Raw genomic sequence first — 23090 nt, 5'->3', positions numbered from 1 at the left:
TCGGTGACTTGCAGACACATTTCTAGTTGCATAGTAGATGTAAAATCATATGTGCCAGGAAATCTTCAGATTTTTATGGCCTTAGTCATTACACCATGAAATGTGGACTCTAGCTCAACTACACCTGAAGGATGCTGGCAATAATAATGGCAGAAGTACAGACATAAAAGGGACCCCGAGTGGTCTAAAGCGCTCACCGTTCTGGATCACTGCCATCTCACCTGTCTGCATTGGTACGTGGGAAAGCCTGCCAGTAGCTTCTCATGGGTCGGTGGTTCTTCCCTGTGTTTTCCAGGGTTTTTCCTCCACCAGTTATACTGGCTGCCATGTATAGCCTATCTTGTGCTGAAAAATGGTGTTAAACCCTTGAACAAAAACAACAAATAAGAAATTAGAAACTGTTTGAAAGCGGTGGAATCAAATTGTACATTAAAATAGAGAGTGGTGTAAGACTCTGGAAATCAAAATCCTTTCACTCAAAATGGATTTTACTTAGTTGTAGTTATCAGCCTTTAGCCATAATGACTTTAATCCAGATTATTTCATTGTTGTTGAGTGCTGTGTTAAATATAAAAAAAGACAGAAAATTCTGCATGATTTTTTTGAGAAAACTCTAGAAATTGGTGTTAAAAACGATGCAATATGCACAGATCCGTAAAATCAGTGATTAAATTAATCAGAATAATGGAGGAGTATTCCATTCTTGAAGACTTCAAAAACCAGAATGCCATACATAGATTCGCAAAGTCAAGAGAACAGGAAAATATCAAGAAACTTTACACATTGGAAAGTTTGTAGATGGTGGAATGAAGCACATTTAGATTATATTGGACACTTACTGATAGTTTCTACCTGTCATCTTTAGAATTTAATGCAGATTTTCAATGAAAGAAGGATTGTCTACTTTTTCATTTTCATTCCTATCCCTTTAAAAGAGAGGGTCTCTTGAGTTTATGACAGGGACTCTAAACAAATTGGCTGGGGACTCCTGAGTTCCATGATTGAAGGGTTCATGACTCCTCATTAGACTTGACAACCCTCCCTCATGATTTTGCTTTAGGTCTTATGAAATGACCCATAAAATATAACCTTATGGAATATAAGAGAAAAAACTATGGAAATATGGTTGTTGTGGTAAAATCCAGATAATTAGTTTATCTATGTGGTTTGAATCCGGGTTTCATAATAAATTTAGTGGAGTGGGTTAGGGAAACATGTTTTTCCAGTAGTAACTCTGATACTTTTTTTAAGACAGTGTCTGCATGATCAAATTGTTGATTATAGAATTGTTGTAAAATGGCACACAGCACGCAGTAAATTTTGAAGAGAAAGGGAAAATAAGCCTGTTAAAGAGTTAATAATCATCGGTACAGAAGAATAGAAAGGGATATTCAGGTTCTTGTGAATAAAACCAGGAAGAACACAATTATGTTTATTGGACATTGCATGTCGAATTGAGTATGCCTAATGGTTGGAAATATGATTGCCATCATTATGTGAAATGGACAAAAAAAACAAACAAGATATATGTCAGGTTGAGATAGCAACAAGCCGTTAAGCTGAATATGGTTTGGAACTAATGTATTTTACAGACTTTTAAGTTGGACACGATGTTTACCATCGCTGCATCACTTTCAAATACCAGACTTTTCAATAACTGTACTCGGTATTTTTTTTAACCTTACTGAAAACTGGTCATACTTGCACAAAAAAAAAAAACTATCTTACTGAGATGGTCTTGTTAGGGTTAGTAGGTCTGCCATGCTTCAAACTGTTGAGAGCCATGATGCCCCGCAACAAATGAAGTACACCACACACTTTCATAGTTCACCAGAAACTCTGCTGAAAGTGCACACCATCACAGCCTTTCCAGAGTCATACTTCAGTCATTCATATTTACTTGCCCAGCATTTCCGTATTTACTTGCCCAGCATTTCCGTATTTACTTGCCCAGCATTTCCTGTACTTTTCAAGTATCTTCTCCTGATCATATTTACAAACACAGCCGTCTTGTTGTCATGTAATTTCTACCATTTTGGTGGCAGCTGAGCACCTTGCTAGTACTTTCACATGTTTACAATTGTTACCACACAATGTATTGAATATTTATCAACAATAATGAAATCAGTGTTTGGGGCCATTTGTATACCATCAAGTGAAGAATGTTGACAGGTACTATATTAACACAATAAACAGATCAGTTAACCATTAAAGAAATTGCCAACTGACCTTTTATTATATCTGACACAAGACCACTGCTATCATACCATGTGGCTGTAATTTCCATTGCTCCAATGGTTAGTGATGGCTGGAGTTTATATTTTTCATCAGCAACCATAGTTTATCATTAACTTTATGTTTGAGCCTTGGAAATGTTGATTCACCATGATTAAAATGAGTGTCAGACTTGCCTATGTAGAAGTAGTATGTGCCTACTCAAGTCCAGTCCAACTGCATACAGTATGGACCCTCATTTGTCAGCACATTATACAGTGGCAGTTCTGGGTCTGTCTTGTTTGCAGTTGGACACAATTTATAAACAAGTATTGATGAATTTATATGAAAAACATGTTCATGTTTTTCAAATAGAAAGGACATGTATCAATTGAATAATTATAACGTGTAGAACTTGATTCATCTGTTGTGTGTGTATATATATATATATATATATATATATATATATTGACCTCCTAACCAAATGTTTAACATCTTAGATACATCCCTAAGAGTGAGGAGTGACCCAGGGTAAAAGATTGAAATTTGTCTTTCCAAACCCGGCCGTACATACATAGTTACAGGGTGGGGATTTATATAGTTTACAAGCTATGACCCTGGCTCTGTGTCCTGGAGGGTAAGAATGGACCCAGGGTCAGTGTCAGTTGCATGTATAAATTTGTCTTTTGAGGATCCAGAATTGTGTATGTGTTTGTAGGGTTGGGATTTCAATTGTTTTTTTTTTGACCCAGGGATAACATTCAGAGGGAGGAATATGGATGGACCACAGTGTCAAAATCAGTCACATGTATACATTTGTATTTTCATTCCCTTTTGGTGTAAATATATCTCTTAGTTGGGCATCTTGATAGTTCCTTGGTTATGACCCAGGGACTAGATTCATGGAGGCCAGACTTTTGTTTCCACATTTGATAAGTGTCAGTCGACATGCGAGACAAACAGCTTGTGTGCAGAATTTATCCTAGCTTCATCCCTAAGGTCGTGATCAAAATTCGAAACATTTTGGCGTATGTATGACCATGTGAATGTCATTTACTCAAGTTTTATGTATTTAGCTTCATTAGCATTGGAGGAATTCAAGGACATTACACGTGTATGTCTCTCTGCGGAGACATTAGAATAGACATGACTACATTGGCCCTTTACTACTTATTTGATGGTTTGGGGAGTCATTTCCTGTGAATACATTGATCACTGTTTACAGGTTAATTGAATAGCAAGGTCATTGTGCATTACAAGGGTACAATCTACATGCACTATACCCACAAGAATTGCTTTGTAAATTAACATCACGGCTATCTTCCTAATATTGTAATATACCATGGGAGCGGTAACACATTAAATATGTTGTTTTGCATTTGCTTCATTGCAGCATCTCAGATTAAAACATTGTAAATTCACTAAGTTATTCTAAGGCAAGTTACATACAATAGTAACAATAGTTTTCCATCCAATCTAAGTAGAGTACTTTTACAGCAAGTGACAAACGTATCCATAATATATAAGTAACAATTTTCTACTTTATCTGTATGTGACCTATTTTAATTTTTATTATTCTGCTAATTTATTTTGTGAGTTTTATAATCAGTATTATCTAGACAATTATCATCAGTATTATCTAGACAGCTTATTATCTTCATTAACCGTAAACATTCTTGTTTTTTCACGTTTCTTTTTTGAAGATAAAGTTTTGAGTTGTTCCGATTTGAACTAATTGCATGGTTTGAAATATTTTTTTCCTGATGCTACCATAAAGTCACACTTTTTTCCTCCCAGTTCTGAATTCAAGTTTGAGTGTGCTGTTCTTGAATTTTCATTTCATGTTGTCTCTAATTTTCCGTATGCAGGACAAAGGTCTGAAAATTGCAGTTCAGACAGAAAAATGCGCTGCATGCCAGAAGACAGTCTATGCAATGGAAAAAATGGAAATGGACAAAAACGTCTACCATAAGTCGTGCTTTAAGTGCTCACATTGTAGTGCACGATTAACGTAAGAACCTTTGTTTGCTGTTATTTCTTACTAACATCATCTTCAGGTACAGGTGCAGATTATTTTTACAGATCCAAATTAAATGTCCTCAAAATTGAATAATGCATCTTTAAAGGAAATTTTCATCCATATTTCCCCCAGAAATAGCAGTCATTTAGAGTATTGTTTATTTTAATGAATTTGTGTTGCCGAAAGTATGTATAGGTGCATGCAACAGAACTGTACGGGATACAATTTATAATAACATGCAGAATATTCATTCATATTTTTTTTTTTTTTTTGGTCTTTTTTGCCATTATTTACAGACCTTTGTTAGTAAAGATGAAAATTGAGGGCATTTGCTTTGGAATAATGGTTATGGATAATATACTGAGAGAAAAGGTGCAGTCTACATGGTAGACGATAAATCTTGAATAAACTGACTGTCATAAAGTTGCAAAAATGGCTAATAACTTAAAATTGCATGTATAAAATAGTGTCCACCATTAGGTAAGATACAAGTACATGTACAAAACAACATCCATAAATACATACCCAACTGTAACACATGCGTCTAGGTGGAGCACCGCAACCTGTTTCTTTGAGAGGTAAGTACAAAATGTAGAAGTTGTCTCGTTGAAAATGACGTTTTTTATTGTAGTAGTGCAGATGATTCTAACCGCATCATACAAGATGTAAATTTAAATTGCTTAGGCTGCCAACGCCATATATACTGACCTGTAAATAGAGTCCAACTCCAACAACATAAACCCTGATCTGCCTTTATATAATTCACTGGCAAGTCAGTATCTATGTTGTTCTGCTAATTGCTCCCAACAAACTGCAAAGACCTAGATCTGCAAGTGCATTATGTTACAGCAGATTCGGGTGTGTACAGTTTGCATTTGGACTTCATTTATAATTGAATATATATGGTACAGTAGTAAACATTGTTCCAAGTATTTCCATACAGCATTACAGCAAAAATAGTAATGGCCACTTAACCAAGCATTACTACCACCGTGCTTGTACTATTTTAGTATTTCACAAATTGAAGCTGCATTTTATGGTGATTATTGAATATTTAAAATGACCTTTAATATTTATTTGCTTGACTTTGAATTAATATATCGGACTCTTGTGCATCTTGCATCGTTGCATGTTTTTTTATTCTTGGTGCATTTTTGATTTGGCAGCATTATAAGGCTTGTTTTTGAGGCTTTACTTATGGCTTGTAGTGAAATAGATGCATTCTTGAAATATGAACATATGTTATTTTTAAAATACATAATTTCATGTATATATATATTCTATGGATGATAAGATATATTTAATTTAATCTATTAAGTAATAAAGACTTAATTAAAAATGCTTATTTAGATTTTGTTTATTGACAAACGGTAATCTATGTGTATTCATTAGTTGTGACAAGTTCAATCTTTGAAATACGTGACTGATTAAAGGAAGTTATATGGATTTAGTAGAACACCAGTAGAAAAGTGTTTCTTAGATTTACTTTCTACTGCAGGAGTTGCAGTGGCTCAATGGTAAAAGCATTGGACTTGCTATTTAATGGATGTAGGTTTGATTCCCACTTTGGATCACCTAAAATAAGCTACTGTGGTTTGTTCTTGAGCAAGACATGCACTATTTGCCTCAGCACGATAACATTTTCAAATATGTTCTCTACAGTCAAATGCGATACGAGAACAAGATAACATAAGTGGTTAAAATGTCCGTCTCTGATGTGGGACGTTGCTTATTCGAATCCCGGCCAAGTCATACCAGATACTTTTAAAAATGGTACTAGCAGCTGCCTCACTTGGCGCTCAGCATTAAAAGGTTAGTGTTAAGACTGGTCAGCCTGGTGTCAGGATAATGTGACTAGATGGTACATAATGCCACGTCAGTTGCATGATGCACCAGTGCTTGACTATAAATTGCCACACTGCAGACATAGCATTATGACTAAAATTGTGAAAGTTTCATTAAAAATCTAAATCACAAACACACACACAGAATTTTCACAAAGCATTTTTAACATCAAAGAAAGTTCAATACAGTAAAACAGTTGTACAGATGCCACTTCTGTTGACTTTATGGTTTATTGACCAACAGAGTAACCCCAATATATATATATATATATATATATATAGGTTATCCTGAAAACAAAGTAGCTGGACAAACTTTCTTTCTAGCAATAGATCCAGATAGCCTGTGTTTTAATGTACCATATATACTCTGTTACAAATATCTTCCGATACCAGTCACCCAACCCCAAATAAAAGATTTTATATGGCATCATATCATGACCCATTTTAAGTTGAGGTGAAATAATGTGAAGTATATATAAAAAGAAAGTAAAACCATTTAAATATGTTGGCAAGTAAATCTAAATTTTCATAACAAGAATTTTTGTATATCATTACAAATTACTGATTCGTTTCCAAAGTGTTCAATGATGTACAGAAGGTGAATAGAATAATCCAAGATTTATAAAACACAAATAAATAATCTATTAGACTTTTAAATAACAGTACTGAAATTTACATGAAATTTTCCAAATAGCATGCACAATTCTCAGCATTCAGAATATTTTTTGCACCCTATATTATCCACTAGTGTTACTTAAGGAGAATAAATCAAAGACATGTCATTCGCACAATTGAATACCTGCAGTTTGTATATTATGGATAATCTGGTTATTAGATTACTGGTTATACAACAAATATATCTACTATTGAGTTGCCAAATATGCACCACTGCCAATAAGGTAGATTTATATCTTTTCAGAAGTAGTGCACTGCCGCTGGACAATGCAGTTCTAATCATCCAAAAAATACAAATAGGCCATTGCATGTACATTATGCAACCCTGTGTAAGGCCATTACATGTAGCACATGCGGATCATACTCTGGAAATATATTATCAATGCACAGCTTTTTTGAGTGCTCATACAACTAAAAATTGTTGTTCACCTAGGGCACCAAAAACTCTTGGGCCAGCCCAGCATCGCTTGATCATGATACAGCCATACTAGTTTTAGCATCAGGAGGACACGTTCTAATAATAACTCTAAATTATCAAATTTGAATATCTTGTCTGTGCAAATTCAAACCCCACCCCACTCATTTCATGACTCCAGTCATGTACACACACATACACCCAAATAATATTGACTTTTATGTGAGTTATAGAGTATTCACTGGAAAACCATAACTCTGCCAAAACTTCATACCTGTAATTGTTTTTGAAAGTTTAGAATCAGACAAAATCAGGCTGGTTTATAGATCTTCAGCATGGAGTAGATAAAGTATTCAACAATAGATCATGCCTCACAAACAGGTTTGATTAGATCTAGCTATACATGGTTTGTACCATATATTCTTGCATACATGTCTAACTGCAAACTACACAGATCCAGATCTGCTGTTGCGTAATACGCTGGCAGATCTGGGTCTGTGCAGTTTGTTAGGAGTAATCAGTTGAACAAAACAACATAGATCCTGATCTGCAGGTGCATTATTCTATGGCAGATCTGGATCGACTGTTAAAGGAGTATATACGGTACATGATTTGTGTGTATTCATAAGCTATATATATGGAGACGAAGATTCGTTCTCTCCTCATGAAGCTGATGAAGGTTTAATTCATGAAACCATGAAGCTGGCTTGACAGACATTAACTATTTGTGAAACTTCACAGGCATTGAATTCCATTTCTTAAGCTGGCTTGACAGGCATTGACTTTCCCCATTTAAGAAACTGGCTTGACAGGCATTGATTTATCCATTCATGAATCAGACTTGACATGCATTGTCTTACCAATTAATGAAGTTGACTTGACATGCATTGACTTCCCCATTCATGAAGCTGGCTTGATGGACATTCACTTAACTACTTGTGAAACTTCACAGGCATTGAATTCCATTTTTTAAGCTAGTTTTACATGCATTGACTTTCCCCATTTAAGAAGCTGGCTTGACAGGCATTGATTTATCCATTCATGAATCTGACTTGACATCCATTGACTTCCCCATTCATTAATCTGACTTGACCTGCATTGATTTATCCATTCATGAATCTGACTTGACATGCATTGTCTTACCCATTTGTGATGCTGTCTTGACATGATTTGACTTGCCCACTTGTGATGCTGTCTTAACATGCATTGACTTCCCATTCATGAAGCTGCATTCATGATCTATGAGTAGGGTAAATCTGATTTTGTCGAAAGAGGCAGGTTATTAGGATTAAGACTCTAAAGAACATGGAGAATGATTTTTTTTCTTCATTATTTTATTTTAGACTATGATTACTTTTGCGCCAGTGAACACATTGCAATCTGAAGATGTCACACTGTTGATGCCAATTAAAGATGAGAATAGAATGTGTTGAACTTGCTTGCATTTAGGAGTTGTGCATTAACAACTGACATATCTATCTGGGTTCCTTCTTCATTTTCTGCTGTACAGATTATAGTCAATTGTAATGTTAAACCAATATTTTGAATGCTTCTCTAAATCTCTACACACCATTAGGTGTTTTCTTCAAACTCCACACAAAAAACTGCAGTTTCCAAAGCAGTATTACCCATTTTGTTCCTATCCCTTTCAGTTTGGGGGGAAAAAAAAGGAGAATGATGCTTTGAAAATGGGGGTATGTTTTGCCACCCTGACCAGTGACAGTGGCTATGTAGGCAGCAAGAAGCTGGTCTCCAGTCTGCCATAGCTATGACTAAATATAGCATCTTGTTTTTGTTGAACCATGTATATACATACATACCTTGATTACACATTTGTCTGACCAGTAACCTAGTATGACCACAACCATAGACTGCCAACATGACCAACCGAAATCAGTGAAACATGTTGACTCATTAACCCCTGGAAACCAGTTTAAGTGTCGTAGTACCCTACTTCCAAGCTCTGTAGTCTCAAGGTCATTTAAAATACATTGTACATTAAAGTGGGTGGTATTACAGGAAAGTAGACAGAATTAGCTGTACAATGTTCCCAAATAATCTGGACATTCTAGTCACATTACAAAATACATAGAGAAAAACATTTTTTGAGACCAGATTTTTTTTTTTACACCCAAAATTAATTCGTGGTTGGAATCCAATTTTGTTTCCAGATTTTAGACTTTTTGGTCTCAAATCAAAGGCAGACCGGTCTGAACTGTACACGGACAGGAGAACCTATGCAAAAAGTGGGATAAGATGGGGAGTGCAAGGGGCCAGGACATGAAAATGATGGGCCCAATAAGCAAAAAAAAAAAAACAAAAAAAACGAACAACCAACTTTTACCCTTCTGCAAATGCGCAAGCGAAATAACCAATACATGTTTCTAGCACAACAAGGCTAAACTAAAATCTCTTGCAAGCCAATTTATTTGAATATATTCAGGCATAGCCCCTAAATGTCGTTCCTACTCGCATTTCAGGCAAAAATGACAAAAATCTCTAGGGGTTAATGAGTTATGGTTAGAACACTGCCAAAGCACAGCCTAATAAAAACTTTTTGATTACTTCCTCAATGGCAGCAAGTAAAATTGGAATACATCTACATGTAATTGTTCCAGTTCAAAATGTATTGGAGTTACATGTATATCACATAAATAAGTACAGCCCCATATAACAGTATACAATAACTTTTTTTCACTGCCTGAAGATCTAAAATATATGGCCAAATTATAGACTAGAAAGATAAATTCCAAGATCTGAACCTGCCTGCTGTAAAAGATCAGATCTGTACAAATCAGCCATCCCCACAAAATCCAAAAGAATCCCAGATTGAAAGCATATAGGATTTTTCTTTGGATTATTGACATACCACACTAAACTAATGAGTCATTTTGGCACTAGTCATCAGCTTGGATATATACATGTAATTGAAATCTGATTCATTTCCAGCTAGAATCCACTGTTGCATTGCAGCAGAATGTCTTCATTACGTCCATGGAATTCACTGATTTTGATTGCCACCCATTACATATATTTTTAACAAAAATTGCCTCACAAAGTTTTAAAAGACATATGTTACAACTGCATAGCACACTTTACAGTTACTGTACAGTTACACAGTACATCTACATACATTCGTACAGCTTTGAGCTGTTGGTTACTTTACATGTATGTAATACAAGAAGTCACAATGACTTGTTGGTTAGCATGTCAGAACTGCAACCAAAAGATTGTTGGTTCAAATCCTACAATCGGTTCAGACCAAGTTACAGTGGTGCATCCTGGGTAGGAACACGTTAAATTAATTGCTATGGCCTTAAATCTTGTAGTTTTGCCATTTTAAAAAAAAAAAGCGATTCATGCATGTAATAAACAGCCTAAAAATGGAATTTGTTACAGTTGAATGATTTGACTCTTATATAAATGTATTATATAACATGCTTACTCATGATATTCTCTTTCTTGCATTTTGAAGGCCAAAAACGTTTAGCGTCAATGAAGGTGTGATGTACTGCACTAATCATTTTACGCAGTTATTTCGGCGGAAAGGAAATTATGATGAGGGGTTTGGACGACAGCCACACAAGAAAAAGTGGTCAGCCGATTCTACCCTTGATGAACATGAAGCTGAAAAAGCCAGTGCGTAGTTGCTTTTGTTGTAGATAGCTAGTCTGTTCTTATGCATTTGTTTTGCAATAGCTAAACCATAGGAAGTTTGGAAGAGAGGCTGAATTCAAGTTTCTTCATGCAAGTCTTTTCATCAGGACAAATTTCATGTCTTTCCATCTGTCTGTGTTCAGGAACCAAACCGAATGATATTGATTTATGGTTTAGTCATTCAAGGGGATGTTATAGTCTCCTACAATTGCAATTTATATAATTACAAGTAAGTTTGTTAAAACTTTTATAATATTTTGAAAGTTGACAAATCTGCCCATAATTCTTCTGTAATTTGTTTATTTTATTATGTTACTTGAGAAAGAACGTGTGCACATTGAATTATTAGGTTAAAAAATTATGTGTTTCATATTGCACTGGGTTTTAAAATTAGGGTAGGTAGGTAGGTTTATTTATTTAAAACATTATTTTGAATAGTATATATAATGTACTAAGCACTACAAGTACTGGGCTTAACCAGCTCAGATGCACAAATCAATTTTTGTAAAAAGAAAAGAATGGGGTTGGGTCAGCAATGAAAAACTTTTACGGTTGGCTGATCGGAAACACATACTTTTTTGCCTTATGTTTACACAAGTTCATTGCTGAAGAGCCATGTATTTTTTAATTTTTAAAAATGTTAACTTTTCAATTAGCTGAAATCTTTGATTTGTAATAACCTTGTTTCTGTGTCTATTGGAATGTTGCAATCAAATGTTGCAAAAATCAGTTGAGCAGAATAAAAAATTATAACATGTTGAAGCATCCCAAATGTCGTCCCATCATTTGGGTAACAATGAAAGAACAACAGCTATTGACATGAGTGTAAGCAGTATGAATTGATTTATATTCAACCACTATAACACAGCCCAAGGTATATTTTGCATGATAACAAGACAGTCAGGTGTGCTCAAAGTAGACTGCTGTCATGGATTCAGTTTAAGATATATTTTGCAAGATAAAAAGGCAGTCGAGTTTGCTCAAGGTAGATTGCTGTCATGGATTATTGTTATAAGTGCAAAATACTTGTAGTAAATATAATTGTAATTGTCAATAAAGATTCTGCTAAGTTAATATAATACCTTTTGATATCAAATGGTTTTTTATGCTACTGTTTGTTTTCTTTGCAAGTTGAAATGCACATCTTGAAAATTGTTTGATTCATACAACAAAAAGTAAATTAGAGAATTATTTACAAGTTCAACATGTACCTCTGTTTTTGATACAGAGATTCTACTTTACGCATCAGTATTTTGAAATGGCATTGTTAGCCATGTCAAGTCCCATTTTATGATAATCCTTACGGTATTAAAAGGTTGAGTACATGACATGTGATAATCCTTATGTCTGGAGTAACTAAAGGACTGGCCATTTAATTCTGCAGGGGTTTGGGGCTGATATATTTTTGCAAACCAGGGATTTTTTTTGTGTTTATTCTTTTGTTTTTAAATTATTTTAGGTTTAGCCAATAGATTGGAACAACAAAGCAAGAATATAATTTTCCAGATTCTTTGGTTGCAGGAATATTTTTTCTTCAAAAACTCCAAAAGCCCAACTCCTGAAAATTAAATGCTCGTTCCATGAATGCAGGTTTCAATGCTGTTCCTAGAAGTTCCTTTATATTCATCAGTTTTGTATGATTGTGTTCTTATATGAATGTGAGTCATTTATGTATGCATTGAGAACAGGTCAGAGATTAATTAGATCAAGGCATCAAAGGGAGATTACTGTTGAATTTTCACTCCTTATGATCTATTTGCATTAAAGATTTCTGTATGTTAGCAGTCTGTGATCATAAAGATATAGCAAAATATGATTTACATAAATTTTTTAATTTTATTACATCTCATGACAAAATGTAATCTATATCTAATGGCTTTACTTTGCTCAATTAATCCCATCCTGCGTATGCCATTAATATTATACAAGAAAATCTTTAACATGACAGGACATAAAAATTGTGCGTGCAAAAGGACTTCTTAAACCTTGGATGCAGTTGAACTTTTTTTTAAGGGTTCTATTTTTAAAAAGTTTACAATTAGATCATAGATTACTAAAATTTGACATCCAAAAATCCTATGATTTAATTTTTCTATACTTTATAATAATTATATATTGCAAAACTAAATAAATATCCATCATTGTGGGAATAATTGCAAATGGCTGGAGTGTATTGACTGAAGATTGAAAAATATGGATTGAATGTATAGTGAGAATTTTTTTGTTATTTAATGCTTCTCTAATTGTACACACTCTTTGTATAAAGCAATATGTATATTTAATATATCATCATGTATGAAAAGTTTATAAATAAAACTGTCTGAAACAAAATTTGAATACCGCATGTACTTGCTTATAAGTTGACTCTGACTGGAAACAACAAAGAAAATGATGCACCTGATGATCAGGGTCTATATTGTTTGCTATACTGATAGTTCCTAACAAACAGTACAGACCCAGATCTGCCTGTGCATTATACGATGGCAGTTAGACTCAGCTTGTAAGCAGAGATGTATGTTAGGTGCATTACATCTCTTTGGTTATAACCAGATATGTATTTTAAAAAATGGGAAATTATTGCCAATATTTCATGAACTTGATCTTTGCTGATAAGTGGTTAATATCAGTTCCATTCCTCATCGACCCTTGTCATACAAAACTGGATCGACCTTGTTGCCGTCTGATAATATGCAGCTGAAAGATCCAGTTAGATTGTTCATAACGTTTTTACCTTAGAGGATACTGTGAAAAATCATTGCTGCATTTGTAGACATGTCACATGTTGCCAATTTTAAATATTTACTCACTTTTCTTTCAACTCAAGGCCTGCTGGCTGTCATGGTGATTGTTATAGTAATGCCTAACTGGCCACATGATGCACAGATTTTTCAGTTGATTTTGCAAGAAAGTACTTGTTCAAAACACATTTTTTAGCTCATGACAAGATTCTTCACTAGTAAGGAGATGTAGACAGTAACTTTGTTTCAGTGTATCCAGTTCTGTATATTCAAAAGATTCATAACTGTATCATCACTGATACATAAACTGTATCATCACTGATACATAAACTGTATCATCACTGATACATCTGAAAAATTCTTATTCCAGTTAATCTTCGTTATATAATCAACCATTTACCACATGTATTGTTTTAAAATTACAGTTTAACTAAAATTAGATTACGTAAGTTCGTTGGGTTTTTTAAAGAAAATTTGAAGAATTATTATAACAGGATTTGTTGCTGCACGAAGTTGTAACCAACAACATTATTACAGTATTGGTTGCTAAGGAGATCTCATCATAGTGGGATCACAGACTCAATAAGAGTGCTTCCAGCTTCCTATGTGACGTTGCATGCAAAATCTTGAGCTGTAAATATTGGAAATATTTAATGTAACATATCGGCATCTTTTTTCCTAGTATGCAATTTAGCTTTTTTGAACTTTTTATATTAGTAGATCATTTTTGTCCTGTATATACTCTCGTATAAGTCCTGCTGCCATCACATCATGTGCCAGCAGATCTCTGTCTGTGTAGTTTGTTTGGAAGTAGTGAGTAAAAGAAACTGATACAAACGCTGATCTGCTGGTGATTTATGTGATGGCGGATAAAACATTTCGTTTCGAGTTGGACTCGACTTATGAGTACACTTATACTGAATTTCATAAATGTTTTGCAAGTCAGCAAAAAAACAGATCCGTACATGCCAACCATTACGCTTTTGGCTTAAATCATTATGCTTTTTTTCCACTAAATTACGCCTTACTCGTAACTGTTCGGATTATCCCCCTCCAAAAAATATTAATGATTTTTTTCTTCTCAAATTTATTAGAAGGAGATCTCTTGAAGTATCAGGTTGGCACTCTACCTGACAATGTACTTCATGCAGACAGTTGATCTTTTTTCATCTTATTTCCCAGCTAAAAGACCCAATAACTGTGAGAGATTGTTCAGTATTGTTAACAAAAATAAAACTGAATTCAAATCCAGGCTTTGTAACCCAGCACTTAGTGCTCTGCTGGTGTGCAAAACATTCATAGTCTCAGCTGGTACAAAGTGTTTTGAAATGCAATATGAGAGTATGTTGCTTTTTAAAGCTCAAAGTGTTATATACGAAATCTTGAAGCAGTAATTGATGTTAAAAGTCCAGAGGGATAAATAAATCATTTTGTACATATGCTCATTGAATCTTTATCACATGGATTACTATTTTTCTGCTTGGATTACTCTTTTTGTCCACTTGGATTACACTTTTTCCCCGCAAGGGGTTGGCATGTATGCAGATCAATCTTTAATTCTTATATACACCTATGTAACATGTCTATTTAGAGTACTAATGTAATTTATGAAAATGGAAGAACATGGCACTTTCTGTCAAGGAAAATGTAAACGTTTGGACGGTAGAAACCTCAATATTGCAGCAATATAATAGCCGTATATACTTTATTAAATTTAGTCTTCAGTTCACTCTTTTACAAGAGTAATTATTATTTTGTTGGAGGAATTACAGCTTTCCATGTAAATGTGTTTTTTTTTAGTGTTGAGTGACAATTTGGATTATGTAATATCAATGTATACTTTCAAAAAGAAACCTTTCAGTACATGGGTGGCATGATATCATCAATCCATCTTTTTTCAGAAATGAGTTCTTTTGTACCTTCTGCATATGTACCTCACTGATAACAACCTATTCTCAAACTAACTAAAAGAAATAAGACTAGCATCAACTGGGAAGAAGGCTGATGCAGCCAGTATGTCAGTGCTTGAGGAAAACCATCATGATTTCTGTTTTTGTGAGAAAATTGAATGCAATATTTTTCTACAAAATTACATTGCTAAAATCATGTGTTGAAAGAAGTTCTAGGCTTAGACTAAAACTTCTGTAGAATCTAATAAACTAGAAAACTTTATTTCACTTGTATGCCATTTGACCGCTCCATTATATACATAGATTATATATGTAAGTAATATAAAGTCAGACATGTTGCAATAAATGTATCTTGTAATGACTCGTGTTTTGCATCCATGTCTGGCACTGAGCACATGCTTTGTTTATTTCTACCAAATTTTTATAATTATTGATATCTTTGCACTGATTGCTTCATCAAAATTGTAATTATTATTGCTTCAGCGTAAATATATCCATTTTGTCAATAAATTTGGCCTTTGATTTTCTTTTTTTATATTCAGACATGAAAACTTGCCACCCTTTAGTTGAAATACATTGCTTCCATGCTGAACAGGTTACAACTAAGACTGTCTAATTATTACAAGTTTATGCTTTCATAAACAGCAACAAGAAAAAAAGTGAAGACAACAAGCTATGTAAAATTTAACAAATAATTTATTTCCCTAGATAAAGAAAAGTAATAATGAGAAAAAGAGCTTATGGTTTTATGAATCAAATCCAAAAATAATCCAAGAATTAAAAATTAGAAGTCCAGTAATAAAATGTTCTAATGAATTTTAGTTTGAGTTCCGACAAAATAAAAAATGGAAGGCGATGACTTATGCTAATAGTCAGTATAGTACTGATGTCTGATGTTGAACCACAGAAAATAATATTTCAGTTTTGAATTCCGAATAAAATTTCAATAAATGTTTTTGTCCAAGAATTCTATATGAAAGCTTAAATATTCCCAGGGAAAAGAATTAATTTTTTCTTTCTTAGAATCCAAATAATGTAAAGAAAAAATTAAAATTTAACTCCAACTGGTCACAACAGAATTAACACCTAAACGTCTAAGTGTTTAAAAGCCCGACTGAAATAATTTCTCAATACATCACTATTACATCTGACTACTGCTCAATTCCAGTAAAACCAGAATTTCGAAATTGAGGCTTTTCATATGTCTAAAGTCACATACACCCAGTACAACCTCATTTCTTTTCTTTTTTTTTTATTGCTTCAACTCTGACTAATCCTGAATATGGTCAGGAACTAGGTCAGCATTAAGATACAAAGTTCTAAAATTAGGTGTTTACCAAAAAACAAACAGGTCAAACTAATTTCTGAAAAATGTCAAATTCCAGTAAATAAAATTACATTACTATGACATGAAATGGAATAAAATTTTTTAAAAAAACTAACAAACAATGAAATTAAATGAAATATAAATTAAATCCAGTATACACAAGTTTTAGGTCTCAGTTAGGATGGGTAGAGTTAAGGAGGAGCTCAGTAGGAGTACATCAGAAATCGTCAGCATGAACACATCATAAATGCTCAGTAGCAGTATATAAATGCTCAACAGGTGTACATCAGAAATGCAGAGAAGGAGTACATCATAAATACTCAGGTCATTGCAAGTAAAACTAGTGTTGACTAAATTCTGAGAAATGTTATCAATCTGTTAATGGTTGAAGCGTTTGGAATGCTCTAATTGAACTGGACTTCATAATGGCTATGTTGTTTTCAAAGCAGCCATTTGTGTGCAGAAAAAAATATTCTTAAATATGCTAATAGATTTAACTGATGAGTTTTTTTATGTGACAGTTTTTATGACAATTGTAATAATAGGTACATTGTATTTCAATGCACAGAAGGAAGGTTAATATTTTATTAAACGAAACAGAGCAGGATGTAAAACCTCAGTTTGATGGGACTGTTTAGAGGAAAATGATTTACTGTCAACAGGAAAGACGCATAACATGATCCATACATATCCTGTATATACTCATCTATCCATCAAGTACAACTGCAAAAAACATGGATCCTGATCTGTCTTGGCATAATGCAGATCATGGTCTATGTTTGTTCCGCTGATTACTCATAATAAACTGGGACATTGTGCAACAGCAGATCTGGGTCTGCAATTTGCAGTTGGGCTCATAAGTAAGTATATACACGTATGATAGATGCAAGAAATAACACATTAGTCATTCATGACCTCTTTTTGTTACTTGCATTACATTTTTAGAAAAATATTCAATAAGTCTCTGGAAAAGCTGAATTTTGGACTTAAAAATTGTTTTCTGGACAGGGGTTTCACCACCCACCCACCCCTGATCCTCCCACCTGATTCCAACTGGTATACTAGGTAGCCTTGTGGCCCTATCCTAATTATGCCATTTTCATGGCTTTCATGCTTTTATTTGTGAAAGTCCTTAAAAAGTTGTCAAGAAACAACTCTTGGGATGTTTATTAAAACTGCATCAGAATTTGAGGAAATATTTGATTTTATTCAGATATTTCTGATTTCCACTATACATTCCATCACTAGAAACACAATCCTTCACATGACCTTGAAAAACAGGAATATGACTAGATTTAATAGCTTCTGAAAAGAATGGCTTTAAAATAAATGGTTTTGTTCCATCATCCCCTGTGGCTAGATCAGTAACAGTATTATGAATTGTGTGGGAGTTGGCAGAGTACATTTTTCATGAACCCATTGGTGTATGGATACAACACTAAAGATAAACATAGAACAGTACACAGAACTTCACTAACATGAACATGCTGCCGCATAATGTAACATCAGGTCTGGGTCTTTACAGTTGGACTCGACTTGTAACTGAATATATATGTTGTGTTGCAAGCTATTTTACAAGAGAATAAAAATCTTCCATTTCAGACATTAAAAAAAATGTACTCCAGTGTTTCAGAAAAGATGGATTCATAGAATACTAGTACTTTTCATGATGAAAATAACAAGACGAGTATCATCAATCTCAATTACAGGATGGCTAAATTTGAATTATGAGGAATGAATAAATTTGATTTTGGTGCACACATACATTGGGCTAAATTTATTATGCAGCTTATGTATTGTAAACTTCACAAATGAAAACGTATAATCTGTGGAAAACAAACAAGCAAACAAACTAAGACATGGTGATGGTATATGAAGTACCAGTAATTTTAGAATGGACTTGGGCAATGATCAAGTCTGAAATAAATCTGAAATCATTAATTGAATGAAGAATTTAAAAAAACGTTCCCAGTTGGTCAGCCTCTTCTTTTGTTGACAATATCTGTAGATAAGTTATTGACCAATAAAGTATTACTTGATTTTAATGTACTGAGAAAGAGCAATATTTAAGACATCGTGACTGATATGAACGGTCGTTTTACTAATATCACATCTAACACGACATAAAAAAGTGGAATACTGGATTGTTAATGTTGATAACTAAAGTCAACAAACACATTACACCAGCAAGTGAAAAACATTTCCCACCAAAAGAATTTATTCATTAACAAAACTGCTCTGTTGGCCTAGTGGATAGTGTCCACCTCATATGTGGGAGGTCGCGAGTTCAATCCCTAGCGAAGTCATACCAAAGACTCTAAAAATGATACTGGCAGCTGCCAGACTTGGCACTCGGCATTAAGAGGTTAGTGCTGGGACTGATTGACCAGGTGTCAGGATAATGTGACTGGGTGGGACATGATGCTATATGTCTATGGAATCACTATAAACGGACACCAAAGACTACGTTTAAATCCAAATCACACACACACTCTTGAGTAACGTGTGATCAGTGGCAGGCAGACTTTGTTGACAGGCAACCACATGAAAAAGAGGATGGACAAGTATTGACAGTATTCGTGTTTTCTTTAATATACAGAGAGATATTTAAAGGTGAGATAATTCTTCAACTAGTGAAACCCTTAAAAAATTGAAAGGGAAAAATGTTTCTGATAGCAGTGTTTTAATATCAGTTATTAACATTTTACTATCATTTCCTGGCACTAGTCCCAGTCCAAGGCGCAAAGTACCTCCAATTGGAGATCCAGAATAAAAACAACACTACTTGTTCAGTGCCTTCGTTATTTCCGTCATTCGGAGCATTGCCCTTCATTTCAACTTTGGTGATAACCTTTCACTGGGAACAAATTATTGTGGCATTTGCTACAGTTTCAACCAATCACAACCGATTTTGTGTTGCTGTTGACCATTCTCTGCAGCAGGGACGTCATTTCAGCTTTTTTCGGGTGGGTGGGTGCAAAACTTGATTTATGCAAATATCAACGCGCTGGCTCAGGCTGAATAACAGATTAGATAGTAATAGCAGGGACGTAATTTCAATTTTTTTTGGGGGGGGTAAAACTTGACTAGCTTGTTATTTTCGTATATAGGTTACAGCAATTTTACAGCACATGCAAATTCGGGGAGGGGGCAACCCCCCCCCCCCCACAATGACGTCCCCTGCTCTGCAGTCACTTGTATTTATTTTCATTTATCCGTGTCCCTGTTTGTCATTTTCTTGAATTTTGTACACACGCAAATTAAGCGCAGGTGTTGTTAGTACACACCACTTGTTTGTTTTGCTTCTTGGGTAAGTATTTCCCATTAGTTTTGGTTATTTGTTATTTTAGTAAAACGTTTTCAGCCTTTTACCATTCCACTTTCAATAAGATTATTGCTGTGATCCAACAATGCCCTATAATAGTGCAAGGGGTGTGGTGTTAAACATTAGGTAATATTTGTCTGTGATTTTTACCAATCTTTTATTCCCTCACAACTCGGATATCTTTTTAATCCTCACCCAAGTCAAAAGACAATCTTTCAAATAACAGAAGTGGATAAAGCACCAGACAGAGACTGTTTTTATTTCATTCTTTAGACCTACAATTACAATATTAATCAGAGGAAGGTATCAGCACCTTTATCTGGGCTAGCGCCAGGAAACTAGGACAAGAGATGGTAAAGTATTAATAAGTAGACATTATAAAATTAGATTTCACATAGAAACTACATTTTACAACAGTAGCGATTGGTTGGAAATAGAAAATATTCACCACTTTTCAACTTACTCCTAGAAAAAGCATACATATTGGAAAGATTTAACTGAACCTTAAAGACTAGAAAAATAAAGCCATAAAAGCTTTGTATACCAACCAATACGCTTTTGGCGTAACCATTCCGAATTTTTTCCACTAAATTACGCCTTACGCGCAAATGTATTAGGATTACGCGTTTTCGGCATATTCCCCTAAAAAAAAATAAATTGTTTTTTCATTTTTATTAACATCCCATTAATCCCACAGGCCGTATTATACAAAAGACAACAGGGGCTCGTATCGTTCTTTAAAATTGACATGTCATACATGTACTACCTTTCTCGCGCGACCCATTTAAGGAAAAACCCGCTGTTATTTCAAGCCACATTTCTCGAAGCGTAATAAATTTGGTACCGATGCTTAGCTCAGGCATTCGACTGTGTATCCCTACCAAAAGTTTGATTTGCTATCATACTTTAGGGAATGCCAAATAATTTTTCCACGTTAACGTTTGACATGTACCTGATCGCGCTCGCTTAATATGCAAAAACAACGCCCTGAATGGAATAATACCTTCTCATTGGCCAACTGAAAATAAGTTACAGATAAATACAGGACGTCATTTGTCTTTTAACCAATGAGAGGGCAGTATTCCAATCAGCGCTTTTTTCTTGATATTAAGCGGGCGTAAGAATCACCGTCCCAAAGGAAGCCACTGGCAAGCTTTCTCGCATATTCGCGTTGGCGAGACTCGAACCCAGGCAGACAGGTGATATGCAAGTGATCTGTAAAGGCAAGCGCCTTAGGCCACTCGGTCACCAGGGCCTACAAAATTACCCAAGTTGTTTTAGGTGATCTTGTTGACAAACAGGAAGACTTAACGGTAGAGGAAACAAGGCTTTTCTTGTGAACTATCTTGAAAATGAGATTTCGTTTACAAAGATCGAATCATCTTGATGACAAAATGAAAGAACGATTCATAACTGCTTTTTATATATAAAAAGCTTCAAAATGAAAAACAGTTTTAAAATAATACAAGCATATCTGAATTTTGAAGAAAAAGTAGGGGTCATTATAATTAAGTGTTGTTAAAAATAATGCGATAGGGGAACTTTTCTAAAATAGATGGAAAGAATGTAGAGAAATCTTGGTTATGTGATCAACTTCATAATTATCCTGATGGGTTTGTTGTTTTTTATTTGCTTTTTGGCGATGTACGAATCAATTGCATTCATAACACATTCAGTTGCAAAGAAATTTATCAAAATCAGTTCATCTGGAAATTTCTAGTCCATACGAAATGGCCCATTTCACCTTGGGTATAGAGAGTTTATAGATAATGATGCGTTTCGGGGGGGGGGGGGCCTTCAGAACTTAAAATAATATCAAAAAGTAGTTAAAAGTAAACTAAATTAGATGGTACAATAAATATTTGAGATGATCGATTGTGAAATGTTAGGAATACAATAGAGACCAGCTCGAAGAGCCACGAAAAACATTGCAAAGTACAGAAGATGTAAAAAAAAGACTGTTAAGGAAGTTGACAGTGAAATCGGCAAATAGTTCATGATAAAGAGAAAAAAAGTTCACGATTGTTTAACTTAAATGTATTGAATTAGGTTTACTCATACAAGCAGATACAAAGCAGCTTTTGTATACCCTAGAAAACTCCGTCACATGTCTCGCTGTCACACGTGCGGAAGATGGCAAAACACAGGAAGACTAATACAATAAAGGTAGACTTATCCTAAAGTAATCAACAACTTCTGACCTTTATGATACATTGTCCTAGTCACGATGGATTTAAAACTGAAAAGAAAAAAAATGTGCATCACCAGTAAAAGACCTTAACAAATTAAACAAATTGTTAAGCCATTTTGGTCTTAAACTAAGTAACAGAAAAGAGCGAAAACCTACAAGTTAAAATTCAACAAATAATTTATTTCTCTAAAACACAGAATGAAAATAGAGCTTAATTATTGTGTATTAAACTCCAATAGTACTAAAAGTTCTATCACAAGTCCAGTGTATAAGTTCCAGTCGAAGTCCAGTGGTATTCCAAATAAATTCGAATATTGAGTGTGTTGATGTACATGTAGTTTCAAACGTACTATTGTGTCAATGGCCTGAAATTTGGTGATGTTTGAACAGTCTTTTGATGGATCATCATTAATATAGGCCGAAATGTCTTTGACTGAACTCACTACAATTCAGAATTATTAAATTCCAGAAGTATGAATGACCACTTTGTAAGTCCTGTGAATAATTTAAATAAATAACTCCACCCGAATTAAAAATTTATCACAACAATAAGACTGATTCTACTTAACATTCGAAGGTAGGAATGAGTATGTTTTCAAGTAAACATCATCACTTAAAAAAACTAAGACGGTAATAGAGTCAGCATATAGACCAGTTTCTTTCCTAAAACATTCAAAGTTGTCAACAAATTTAGGATTTTCCAAGTGGAAAACTAGACTCAGATTCAACTTTTTTTGATGGTTACACTTTTGAATCTGACTAATGATTCTGTGA

At 34.3% G+C, this 23090-nt stretch overlaps 1 protein-coding gene across 20 annotated transcripts in view; it reads left to right on the top strand.

Annotated features, from left to right (window-relative positions):
• LOC149792501 (uncharacterized) overlaps window positions 1–15995 on the top strand; it is a 250958-nt gene extending 234963 nt beyond the window's left edge. For 15 of the 20 annotated variants that reach the window (XM_089971093.1, XM_089971092.1, XM_089971105.1 and 12 more), the window contains 2 exons: window positions 4083–4225; window positions 10644–15995. In XM_089971093.1, the coding sequence (XP_089827219.1) occupies window positions 4083–4186 (104 nt within the window). In that variant the 3' untranslated portion in view covers window positions 4187–4225; window positions 10644–15995. The remainder of the gene's footprint in view (window positions 1–4082; window positions 4226–10643) is intronic. The other 5 variants (XM_089971113.1, XM_089971112.1, XM_089971111.1 and 2 more) reach the window with 2 other exon arrangements.
• Window positions 15996–23090: the final 7095 nt, after the last annotated feature.

This window comes from Sinohyriopsis cumingii, chromosome 9, assembly GCF_028554795.1.
Source record: "Sinohyriopsis cumingii isolate HCF-2022 chromosome 9, ASM2855479v2, whole genome shotgun sequence".
Classification (NCBI taxonomy): domain Eukaryota; kingdom Metazoa; phylum Mollusca; class Bivalvia; order Unionida; family Unionidae; genus Sinohyriopsis; species Sinohyriopsis cumingii.
Note: the sequence above shows the minus strand (reverse complement) of the source record. Positions and strands in the feature narration are given on the sequence as shown.